A 13,504-nucleotide genomic window follows, 5' to 3' on the forward strand; every position below is an offset into this window, starting at 1 on the left:
GTCCCACGCGAGAGGACGGGGTGGCCAATGGCTGAGATGCACTGTCGAGGTAGGGAGCCGCACATCTCCCATCCATGGTAGAGAATGGGTCAGCAGGAAGGAGGTCGCAAGTCTCGGAAAGAGGCCGAAAAACAGTAATCAGCCTTGCACACCACTGAGGCCAGGATTGTTGTTGCACACCTTCGTTGTTGTGCCATGCTTTGGCTGCACCACAAAAGCAATCGATGGCAATTATCTATTCTTGGTCTTCCAGCCAGGCGTGGAGAGTGGTCAGTGGGTTGACCGCCTTAATCCATCCATAGACATTGTCTTGTAAGACGTGGAACTTCGGTATCGCCGAAAAAGATATCGACGGTAAAACGCGAGGCGAGAATCCGCAGTGTACCGACGCCAAGTAGCCCACTTGGTCGGAGAGCTCCGTGAGGGAACGCCGAAGCTCGCGGCAGTTTTCGGGAGAATTGGCCTCAAGTTTTTGCGACGCTGCTGCAGCCAACATGGTCTTGAGTGTGCACAAAGTTAACAATGCGGCCGGTGACAGCTTGGAACTGCATGCTAGCAAAACGTCAGTCGTGAGGCGTAATTGGGCGATGGTGTGGTGCAGCTCTGCAGCGCTGTCGGATGGTTCGATTGGAGACACAGGGCCGGCACCCACGGCAGATACAGTGCTTCCAGTTCTAATGATGTAACAATTCATGGTCAAAAATGCGTGGACGGCATCCTTCGAAGATCCAGTATTGGTTGGAATGGCGGAAGCGAGATCCAGGCCACTGGAAGCGTACCTGACGTTCCCACACAAGCGGAACCCGTATGATGTGTCGTGACCTGGTACTGTGCAGTTCATGAAGTGGTGTTGTGCCGCTGAGTAGGCCTCGACGCCGTACACGGACGGTGCTTGAAGTGCTGACAGGTTGCCAGGTATCGAGGGGGCGTGTACACCATCCCTAAGTGAGAGGTCCCCGTGCGCAGGGTTGCCGCGACATATCGCATCACAGGACAAGTTTCCCGCAACCTCAATAGAGGCCTTGACGCCATCTGTTGGTGGTGGGATCGACACTTGTTGCAACGGTGTTTCTTTGGAAGACGCGTTACCTCTCAAGCTAGCAGCTGTGATTCACCAAAGTTTTCGGGGATTGCATCATGGTCATGAACTTATATATTGTCATGAACTCATTATCATGAACACATATATATATGAGCGAAAAAAGTTTGTACTTAAGGGCACATTTCTCCACGTTTTGACACAATATAATGAGATCTAACAGACAATAATGTCGAGAGAAGTATAAGGGAAGGTATAACTTCCCCTGTACTTTCCTCCGCATTATTGTCTGTTAGATCTCATATTATAGATACATATGCAAGAGTACATGCATTTAGGTCGCACGTCCCTGCCATTAATAATATCGGTGAACTGCCCCTTGGAACGGCCGCTATTTGTACGCGGTCATGTATGCCGCGCATGTGTCGTCTGACTTGAAATATTTTTGAGATTTCATACTGTCAAAAAAATCAAATTTACATTGCACCTTTATAAAGAGACACTCTATACTCAACTTTGCCAACAGGGTCAATGTTCCGCACAGAGGATGAGGGTTTTTTGGGGGCGCTCGAGTTACCCCAGCTGAGCGCCGGTGGATGCATGGCAATGCATGGCTTGTTGCCGGTTCGCGAAGAGTTTCATCTCGCATTGTGTTTAAATGTGGCACATATTATGAATCGTTTGATTTAATGTGACTTTGAGAATCTTCTTTTGTATTTTAGTTGACATTTCAGTGGATTATTTTTTAAACAGAATCGCAAATCGGATACAAACACATCTATCAGCGTGCAAAACTAGAAAGGACGATGACAGAGGATGGTAAAACGTGCTGATCGCCAAATGTTTATTCAACTTGCGATACCAGTATATGCGTATACAATGGTAGACTTATTGCCGTCGGCGTACACTGAGCTGGTTCCTAGTTACTATCTGGGCAAGAAAGGACAAGGACTGTGACATTTGACAGTGGCCGCGGCATCCAGCACGCATAGAAAGCGACACAATACAGATACATTATTTTGCAGACAAATACCTTCGTCCCAAATGGCAAATGTGAATCGCAGGTACATAAAAAAATCAATGAAAAACACTGTTTTGAAATGAAAGGGCACTTACAATGCACTTATTCAACACATATTGATTTATTGATATGTGGGGTTTAACGTCCTAAAACCACCATATGATTATGAGATACGCCGTATTGAAGGGCTCCGGAAAGTTTGACCACATGGGGTGCACCCAAATCTGAGCACACAAGCCTACAGCATTTTTACCTCCACCAAAAATGCAGCCTCCGCAGCCAGGATTCAATCCCGCGACCTGCAAGTCAGCAGCTGAGTTATTAAGCCACTATAGCACCGCAGCGGGGCTATTCAACACTTATTACTAGCACATCCTGTAGTGTAAACAAGTAAAAAAAAATCATCTATGTCCGATGAAAAGACCAACTCATTTGTATCTTTATGCTGTCAAGTACTCAACCTGTGCAGCATTTTTCACTAAAATTTAGGCCTTCATTCTTGAAGACAACTAAGCTTATCTTGCTGAAACATAACAGGAGATATATCGCCAGATACCTTGCTCTGGAATAATCACCAAAAGAGAGCATACAACTTTAGGGGTCTTCGCAAGCAAAAATTACATCTACTGAAATTCCTTGACAACTGATTGCATTCCTGAGCATTTAACAGTTTCGTAAGTGGTTTCTAAGAGCCTCTAAACCGTACCCAGAAATTCAGATTTACAAATTAGCTGATGGCCGTGAAAATGCTTTGAAAAGGTGACTTAATGGCGGAGTTACATGCGTTTGATGATACAAGAGAAGTTATCTCTCGTTTCGGCGTTTTATGATAGGTCATCACTCATTTAGTTCTTCAATCGGTTTGCTACGCTCCGTAAATAGGCTCGTTTCTCTTCCTGGCCGAGTGCACTTCCTCAACGTACGAGGAGCGGAGCACGTGTACCTCTCAGATTTAGGTGAACACCACATGGTGAAAATTTCCAGATCCAGAACCCTATGACGTCCCTTGTATTAATGTCGTGGTTTTCGTACATAAAACTTTAAACGATCATCATTATCATCAGTGCACACACCTCTTTGCTCTCTAGCCACCCTACTGCTTGCAAACAGGTTTCTTTTGTGGATGACTCGAGCAGACGACAATAAGCGCGGCGACGCATGTTGCATTCCCCACCAGCCCATGCGGATAGACTGTAGAGCCTCACTGTGCCAATCAAGTATTTTTTTTCTCATAGTTTTCATACCTATAATAACCATTTTAACGGTCTAACCTCAAGAAAATTAATTATTTTCAATCTCCCACATGGGCTTTGGCGACGCCATTCCTCAGGGGTTCTGACAGCTATGTGCTAGACATGAATGATGGGCAGACACAAAGAAAGGTGCATAAAAAAAAGTGCACCGGGAGAGCAGAAGCACGTAGCAGTTCTTGCACATGGAGCGCTGCGCTTTCAGTACTAATGAACTGCAGTGCCGCCACTACGGACAACGCCGAAGGCACCAGGTGGCAAGGCGCGGTCACACTACTCAACAGTTCTTTTTGTACTCTGTTTCACCACTTTGGTTCAGCGATACCAAAGCTACGGGGTGTAAGAAAGCCACACGCTTGCGCACAAAAACATAGTCCCAGGTATGGTAAGTGCTTTGAAATTGACAAGGTTGACTAATATTGGCATCACATCAATACGTAATGCATTCATTTTTCACATTTCTTTTGTACGCATTAAATTATTTGTTTCTATTACTACCGCTGCGTTTACAAACCAATATAGCACCACCCCATGTTGAAGCGACCGCCCGCTTCGATCTGAACTTGCTCTCGCTACCTGCCCACTGCGGCGAGAACAAATAAATGGTGAAATCAGCCGTGAATTTGTTTCATCTTACTTTGAGGATAAAGAATAAGGTATTTTTTGTCGTTGTTAGCAAAATATATTGTGCGAAGGAACGCGTCGACCAAGAAGCAGTCATACAAGAGCCACGAACAGCGTCTGAGAGAAACAGCCACAAAGTGAAGTAATCCGCCGGCATGAATGTCTACTGGTCTTCAGCAGAGTGAGAAATCCACGCTTCAAGTTCCTGGTGTGGTTGCTTGTGTCGCAGTTTTACTGCATCTTTAAGTTAATAAACCAGCTATATTGTCTGCAGTGAGCGTGTATAGACTACTTGGCGAGCAGACGTCGTGAAGACCGTGAGCAGACGATGACACGGATGAATACATGTGGAGGGTATAATTTCCCTTCCTATTAGCTGAGGAGTCCTGTAGCTTCCACAGTGCTGAAAGGAACTTCTAAAACAACGTATAGTACACTCTAGTTGAGGCGGACATTTGTCATGTCGGGTCGCGCTTCGAGTGGTCTGTGTGCAGCGTAACTCAATGGCATCAAACAGGCAGTGTCATTATGGCGCCGCTTATAAAAGAAACGTTGTTCTAGCCGCAGAGTCATCGTCCAACATTCAAGCTGGGCGGGACTTTGGAGTGGAGCATCGCTGGAGAGGCTGCAACGTGGGACGAAAAACCGAGATCTTTGATTGTGTGCTCTTTTAAGAAGTGCGGCACACCCAATGCACTTGATGACACCGAGGATTGCGCACTGTTTGAAGACAGAGACAAAGAACTCACTGATGAGGGAAGCAGCGGCGACAACTCGTAATGAGCGTGGCATCTTTATGATGCAACTAGAAGCAGCGCAAAAGCAACAGTGACAAAGAAACACATTCAACAGGACTTGGGGCAGTATGTTTCTCGAGTTATTTGCATCATGAATCAACTGCTTTGATTCATCTTCATGTTCAATAAGTGTTTTCTTTTTGTGAACGCTGCCTTTGCTGCTCGGCCTACATTCAATGCAAGTTTTTTTTTTTTTTTTCTTAGGATTCGGACTTTTGGGGGATCGGCTTACATTCATGTAAATACAGTATATTGACGTTTTTCAGTGCCAGTCACATCACCCGCTTCACCATGGGAGCTCTGAGAAAGAGCATGCATGCACTAGCAGTGTCCCTGAATGCTAGCCCCTCTTAACAAAAGTTCGTGGTGGTGTCAGTTGTAGTAAATACAGGAAGAAGCAGACGCTACAACAAGAGAGGGGTGGTATGCCTTCCTGCAGATTTAGAGAATTTTGTTGCAGTGGAATCAAGTGTCTGATAATCAAAGAACTTAATTACAAATCAACGGGAAGAAATTCAATTAACCATTGCGTTTCCCCTGCTATGCTTTTTGTGCAGTTATTCATTATTCTCACAGCAGTTTCTGAAAGCAGCCCTAAAAAGCCCGACTTTCTTGGCTCATCCAAAAGGTATGTACCAAATTAGGGGCTACTACAGCTGTCAAGAAACCATGACAGATGGACTAGGCTACTCTGACACAGAACGATGCTAACTTTTGTAATTTCATTATTATGACTACTGATTTTCATTTTTTAGAAGTGCGATGTTGAATTTTGAAAAAAAAAAAAAGTTTTTGTAGACGCACCTATAGATACAAGTGCATAAAACAACAAGATCTGCTACATAGCAATGAGAGTTGAAAAGATTGTCAAGGAAATTGTGGAATGGCACTGCAACTTTACAGAAAGTCTTACCTTCGAAGATTTGTGCGGAATAGGCTATACAACAACAAAAAAAAAAATACTCTTCCTAGTCACTCACGTTCTGTGATGGTTTAATGTAATATATTTCTACATGCATGCTGACATTTTGTGGGACGATGCGCATGTGTGCCGGACGAAGAGTGGTCTCCCTCAGTGTCTGGTGAACCGGTCACGCTGCTGCTGCTGGTTTGAAATATATTTCATCCACAGCCTCGTCGATATGTCGTCTCTTTTCTTACGTAACAATACGAAATGTAATATATAATAGTATAAATTGACTGCCTTTTGTTAAAACCTGGTTTGTCTGCCAAATTATTTACGTGTTCCACTTTGCTCGCCACTGACGTCGTCCACATATCCCGTCTCAAACCATACATCTCTGCATGTGATCCTACTTCCTTTTAGGCGCCGAGATGGCACTACCAGCAGCCGGAGTTATACGTTACACGACATTGGGAACAAGAGAGCATCCAGTGCAGACGACGAATGTGATCACATTTGTAATGTTGTTGCTGTACCGCCATTTTGGCTGCAGCTACCTCTGACTCCAGGTATATTTTCTAAATATATTTCTTTCATTCATACTTTCACCCCCGTGACAATATAAAGACAATTCAAATAAACTTAGCAGCATATATTTATTTACAAAAAAAGAAACAAAGATGAAAGCACTCATGAATCTCCAGACAAAGTGGCACCAGGGTTGGATATGGCAGCAGGCAGAGCACTATTTGGGGCATCGTCGCCTTTGCCACAGTTGGGTGGGTCCTTCTCGGAGTCCTCTTTAAGAGGCCCATGATCCCCAGGATTGTTTTCATGCTCAAGGAGAATCTCCTCTGGATCAGGTGCCCGTGGCAGGAACTCTTCAGTGGGATACATCCTATGGAAAACTTCCCTTGCCTGCAAGCAACAACACTGTCTTTAGACCACTGGAATGACCCCTGTCAAAGGTTTAGTGACTGCACATTGGAAAACATTAAAAAAAGAAAATCGGGGAATATGTAATAAATACAAGGGGTGTTCAAACGAAAAGGTACAAAATGAAATTGTGAGTGTAAATGAATACTTTGTTCAAAGTATAGGCCTGAGCCTAAGTGACTCTAATAAAGAGGTGAAGTTTTTTTTTTTTTTTACCCAGACTTGTTGTGGCCACGGCAAAACCCAGTCTTTTACATTGTTTCTGAGTTCATTGTCTAAGTATAAATGCTCACACTATTCTTTTTTTTTTTTGAGGGGAGGGGGGGGGGGGTTCAATGCCAAAATCCAAAATGTGACAGACAGATCACTTCTCACTACATCGTCCACGTTTGCGTGTTCACCGGTCATCAATTAAACTTGGGCGGTCGGGTACTCTGTTTTCACAAAGACTTGTCGGACACCCCACTCCGTCTTAGCCATACATGGTCGCCATCTGGCAATGAATGGTAGCCTTCAACTGCCAGAAATGGGATAATGCCTCGCTGCTCCTCAAGTCTAATTTTGTAATGTGAACGCACAACGCCTCATTGTTGGTAGGCTGGCACAAGAGCCTCTCCTGTGCATGCTCCGATTGCATCCCAAGATGTCTCACTACCTTAATTATTAAAAAACTAGACGTGACTGCGGGCTGCGCACGGGAGGGTGGCAGCGCAATCCAACGACGCGCGTCACAGGTATGCCTCAGCATGGTGGCGCCACGGTATGTCCTCACGCCCAATAGCATAACGCTAGTTTTCTGTACTCTTCTGAAACGCTCTGTTACACACATTAACACAATTCCTTAACCTACATAAAGCCTGCTAGGGTAAGTTAGTAGCAGAGTTTCAAGCACAGGAGTGGCTCTGTGGTAGAACACTGGGCTGCCACGGAGAAGACCCGGATTCGAACCCTGTTCCACCCTGGATATCTTTTTCTTTGTATTTTGTGCGAAACTGGTTATGGGCAGCCCGACGGCAGACAACTAAGTACAGCACCAGAAACAGCCCTTGTTGTGATCTCATAACCGCTTCAACTGTAAAGTTTTTGAGCACAGTGTTTCCCTGCACTTCCTTTTCAAAGGAATTATGCTGACTTGTGATGTTGAACCCAACCATTCAATTCGTGCACTACCAATGGCGGTGCTACAAATGGCACTCTGGTGATGCAATCTGGAGACTCTGGCTTTTTGATGTCTGATAGCCTCTCGCTAGAACAGCAGCATTTTAATTATAGTTCACTCTCATAGCAGGCCTCTATTACTAGCTGTATTTTATTCTAGCGTTAGTTCTATAGAAGGCTGCCAAAAATACAGGAAGTCAACAAATGTTTGTATTTAATGCACATTTCATAATAACCACAACCACTGTGGTGAGGATATAATGCCTCAAAGTTGATAGTGTAACTCAGTGGGTTAGATTGCATTGATACTTCTTGCCTGAAAGCATGTATGACTTGCCAAGAGAGCTAATAAGAGTCTATGGCACTTGGGAAGTGAAGTAGGACAAATTTTAGAACTTGTTCACAAAGCTTGGCTTGCCGACTTGAGTTGGACGCAAATTCACACTTGGCCCACCATTGTAGTCATGCGCACATTTGTATACAAAACGTTTGCTGACAAAATGAAATTGATCAGTTAGTTCACTGACAAGTGCATCATTGCTGACATAGCCAGGACTCACCCCATACCAGCACTTAATGAATGTTCATTTTTAGGTATTCAACTTGATTTATTTTTGAAATTTAACATTCAGTAAACAAGAAAACCGCATATGGCATCAGGGTCCTCTTAAAGACGAGATACTAATTTCAAAGGCACACTCTTTTGACATTATACTATGCCTTTATCTTCAGTCATGTAAATTATTGTATAGCATCACGGGGCCTTGCATATCACTGTCATGTAGCCCCTTTGCAACACATCCAAAATAATGCTATTTGCGTTATCACTTCAGATCCTTACAACGCTCATGTTACCTCCATTTTCACCGAGTTGAATCTGCTCACATTAAATAAGCTTATCTCTTACAATCACAGCATTGTCATTTATCGCATGCTCAAGAATCGGCAATTACATTATGTCAATGGTCAAAACAGCCTTGCTAATCCAAATAATAATAGGTGTTCTTCAAAAAATAACATTTTACTTCCGAAATCACAAAGCAACTACGGAAAACTAACTGTCAGTTTTGCAAACGTCAAACTATGGAATGATCTACCTGTTCTTTTAAAATCTTGATCTTCACAGTCATCATATCAATGATTATTAAAAGCTTATTTGGTTTCTTTGCAAATACTACTGATTCTTTATTTTCAGTGAAGTTTAACTTTTTTATTTGTCTTTTCATTTGTTATTTGTAATCGCTATCCTTTCAGTGTATTTTTTTTTCTCAGTCGTGTTATGCAATAAAATCTTGTGCTACCACGCTCGTCCTTATCATTTCAAGCAATATGTAAGTTTCGTATATATTTCTGTTTGCATATTTAATTTTGGTCTGTGGTTGATAACAAGGGGTCCTGTTACAGTTCTTTACTGTGGGACCTCTTTCTGTATACTTTCTTCCCTTTTGCAATACCTTGAGAAAGAATAAACTTGAACTGGCACTGCATGTTAAAACTTGTTGCACATACTATCAGTGCAAAATGAAATGCAAGCAGTTGTGCGCACGGTGTAGTTTGCAGCATCATGGTTGGAGTTCAGTTTGCCGCTCAGGCACCACACATATGCTTTCGATTGACTACTGCTGTACTGTGCGACCCCTAATGCCCTGTAAGCACACCAGTGCAGTAAGGTTCTTGTACATACCACTGGGCCTCCACCATGTAAGTCATGTGACCCGTCTCATGCCAGCCTATGTCAGTCTCGCCTAGGCTCGGTCCAGTGCCGTTGCGCTCCCTGCCTGACACACAACAACTACGCTGGCTTATAAAAAACGGTGCCCACCTCAATGACTGGGTGTTCGTAGTCCAAGTAAGGGCCCGGAGATGAGACGAGTATGAGCCCGGGTGGACAATTTTCATTCAAAGGTGCCTGTGTTGTATCTTCAACATTGAAGTACAGTATGTACAATGCTTTTGGCTTAGACTTGTCTTCACCTGCGCAACCAGAACAAAGTTTGCACACCACATGCATACAGGCTGTCCAGAGCATTGCCTACCTTCATTTGAGCACCCCTAAGTGGTGTGACTAAAGAGGAACTCAAGTGATGTTTATATAGCCACCAACAAAACTTTAAAAATATGCTCTCTTCAGTACCCTAATGATATGTGCCAAATTATACAGCCTCAATTCGCTTAGCATTTTAAGAAAAAGTGAATTTTAAAATTGGTTGCCAATTCCACAATCATGTTCGCAAACCCAGGCCAAGCTGGTATGTGACGTAACGTGCCTGCTCTTTCAACCCCGCCTCGCCCAGCAGATGGATGCAGCACATGCTTTCTTATACGAGCACATACTATGCGAGGTTTTGTCAGCTGCACAGTGCGTTCTTATTGCTAACATCGGGTCTTGCAGTAAGCATGCACAATATTGAGCAACAAGGAGATCAATGCGAGGCACGTCAGCTGCCTTACGCGCCGGTTGGTCGAAATCAAAAAGCCTTGCTTTCATAGTAGCTGAAATCATTCCTGAACTCTACAATTAGTAAGTTCAGATGGCCTGGTACAGCCTAATTCAATTTTGGATGAAATCGCCAGCTTTCTTTCCGTATGATGGAAGAAGCACATGTGCTATGTTACAACCTGGCCAGCTGTGGCAGCGCGTAGCAGATTTTCATGATGCCTTCGCACACACTACATGTTTCAGTCTTGGTTTTGACTCTTAGTTTATTGACTGGTTGATTTAAATAACTTCAATGTTCAAAAAACTTTATTGCTTATTTAAAATTATTTGCAAAATAAATCACCCTAGCTGTTACAGGACTGTTGATACTACTTAAAAACAGTGTTATGTATCTAAATGTGGTTGTAAATGCACCGGAGTTCCCCTTTAAGTACAGTGCACGTAAGTAAAAGGCTGCATCTAAAACACTTGAAAGATCGTCATATAAAGGGCTGCTAAGCAGCAACAAAGCAAGAGCTGCATGCTACATCACTGTAGCTCACAACGGGCAGTCCCTTATGCGCCAGCACTCTTCGGCGTGTTCACTCTGAGAGTGCACATATGGCCCATTACACCCATTGTCTTTTGAATCCAGAAGTACACAATACTCGCTTGCTGGCATATTTTACTGCCACAAGCAGACACTAACACTGCGCCATTCCTACATCAATGTCAAGCCCCATTGCTTTTGATCCAGAAGGAGGGCTGTAACGTGGAACTGAGTGCTGTGCCAAAATATAAAGTGACAAAGAAAATTAAGTTTTCAACCTTTACCTTCACGTGACGTGTCAAAAAGCATTTGGACAGTGGGCGCCAAATCTTGTTCGGCAGTTTCCTGAACACTGGGGCAGGTCAAGTGAACAACATCTGCAGAAAAAAAAAAAAAAAAAACTTTCCATCATTTTCATCACACAGAACTTTGAATGTGTGGGGTTCAGCTCCAGGCTAGTGAAAGGGGGGAAGTCACTGACAATGTAACTTTCAGATCATGGTTATTACACATGTAAAGTGATGCAAGGATGTTGCCACTAGGCACTATGTGTTTCAGGGTTTGCTAACCTGTTTTTATATACAGTAGACTCCCTGAAGGAACCACTATCATTTGATCGTCTTATCGGGAGTTTGTTATATCAGAAGTGCCCCAAAAACCAAATGCTAACATGCCAAGTATGCCCAAATATGTTGCTTGAAAACACTGAATGGAGTACACTTACAATGGGGAGGAAAGGAACAAGAAAAGCATTTTGGCTCAGCCTGATAAACACTGTGCTTTCAAGTAGAGTATTTAGACTAATCTGACTAGTACTCAATTTCACGGGTTTTCACCACATTTTGATAATAAAACTGTAGCACAACCTTATTTCAACAGTTAAAAAAATATAAAAAGTGTGAGACAAGCACAATTTTTCATCAAAGAATGGTAAATTTATTGTTCTGGCTGTTCATTTTCTCAGAGACTGTTTTACTGGCTTTGCTGTCACTTTTGGATATGCCTTCATTGCATACCTTGACAAAGCCAATTCACACCAAGTTGCTTATCAAAGTCTGTACACTTTTTTTTTTTTCTTGAGGTTCCGTTATTTTCTTATTTTCAGCCCGCAGTAACTTTTCCTGAATGACATGCAGCTGAAGGTCTACCTTTACGCTACTCACGATCACAAGCCTCTTGAGAACACAAAAAAAGCACACAACGCAGCTATATTTAGTGTGCAAGAATGATCTTCTTTTGTCGTGCACTTTCATGGTTAAAATGGCACACCACAATTTGCTGCATTTTATTGCAAACAGATACGACACACATAGGTCCTATGCAAAACAAGGCAGACTGACCACAACATGAGCTCGGGCACCATTGTGTGACGGCGATAACAGTGCATCTGACTCCTGTGATGGGAGTGCTAATACCACATATGTGGTTTTTCCGTTTCATGTGATTATAATGTACAGACTATCTTTGTTCTCGTTTTAACTTTCATTTGGCTTTTTTTCGTCCCCTATCCCTTTCAATTTTCTCCTCTAGCCAAGCTCTTATGTTTTTCTGTTCTCTGCTGTACTCCTGTTGAAGAACTGAAGAACGCGAGGAGGATACCAAAATACAAACGCCTTCAAATACGAAGCATTTCTTAGCGAACTTCAGTGACATTGAGCATGTCTGTCTGTCTATCTGTCCCAAAATTGGTATGGAATAACATGACGGTATGACGAGAATAAGTGACTAGTCATAGCATGAAGATCATGATATATGTGTCATGAATGTCATGATTTACATTTCATGGCCTTACTGCTCTTGCGGTGGTTTTGTTCACATGACATATTGCAAAAATAGTATGGTATGATGACTGCATGATGAAAATAAGTGACAGACCCTAATGTAGAAATCATGACATGCATGTCATGTAAGCCATGACTACACGGCACGCTCATGGTGCGGTCGCGGTGGTTTCGCTAGCTGCACATACACCAAATTACGCTTTACGGGACATGAATGGATGACGAAGGTATATGACTAGTGCAAACATGATAATCATAGGTCCGTTTGATTCACCTGCACCAGTCGGAACGGGTTCACGGCTGTGCACGTGAAGCTCAGAAATTGTGCAGCGTGAGTTCAGCGGGGCAGGCCTTACTTCTGTTCGCTTAATTTACATCGTTCAGCTAACACTGACCAATGACGAATTGCACATGTGAACAGTTTATGAGGCGCAAACATCTTCACAAAACTTGCCGCGTTTGTAGAGGCAGCTACAGCGCCTACGATTAAGTGCTGCGTCGTCTGCTAAGCTGCACGCGCAGCTTCACCAAGCCAGCACCGTCAGCGTAGGAGGGGCAGGAAAATCGTGAACCAGTGCTGCACCTCTTCTGCACCTTTTGAAACCAATGGCAGGGTTCAGAGGTCGTCAGTGCTGCACCGCTGAAACGAATGGCAAGGTGCAGCACCTTGCGAACTGGTTCACGTGGTGCAGACGAATCGAACGGACCTCATGAGATGCTTGTAATGCGAAAACATGACTACATGCCACGCTCATGATGCGCTCGCGGCCTTTTCCCTAGCTCCACATATGCCAAATTTGGTGTTACACAAGGTAAATAGACTGCAAAGGTAGACTGACACGTCCAAACATCATAATCATGACATGCGGGCCATGTGAAGCATGACTACAGACTAGGCTCATAGTGCGGTCGCAGCCGTTTCGCTAGCTCTGCATATACGAATTTTGGTATCACGTGATGCGAATAGACGACGAAGATAAATGACACGTCCAACCATGATAGTCATGATATATAAATCATGTACG

The 13,504-nt window shown here is 43.5% G+C and overlaps 1 protein-coding gene across 1 annotated transcript in view; it reads right to left on the minus strand.

The window, feature by feature from the left end:
* Positions 1–6,272: 6,272 nt before the first annotated feature.
* Positions 6,273–13,504, minus strand: part of Rep (Rab escort protein) — a 50,933-nt gene continuing 43,701 nt past the window's right edge. The window contains exons 13-15 of the mRNA XM_037429481.2: positions 10,983–11,075; positions 9,552–9,703; positions 6,273–6,553 (exon numbers count right to left, since the gene is read on the minus strand). Of these exons, the coding sequence (XP_037285378.1) occupies positions 6,326–6,553; positions 9,552–9,703; positions 10,983–11,075 (473 nt within the window). The 3' untranslated portion in view covers positions 6,273–6,325. The remainder of the gene's footprint in view (positions 6,554–9,551; positions 9,704–10,982; positions 11,076–13,504) is intronic.

Source organism: Rhipicephalus microplus, chromosome 2 (assembly GCF_043290135.1).
Source record: "Rhipicephalus microplus isolate Deutch F79 chromosome 2, USDA_Rmic, whole genome shotgun sequence".
In the NCBI taxonomy this organism is placed as follows: domain Eukaryota; kingdom Metazoa; phylum Arthropoda; class Arachnida; order Ixodida; family Ixodidae; genus Rhipicephalus; species Rhipicephalus microplus.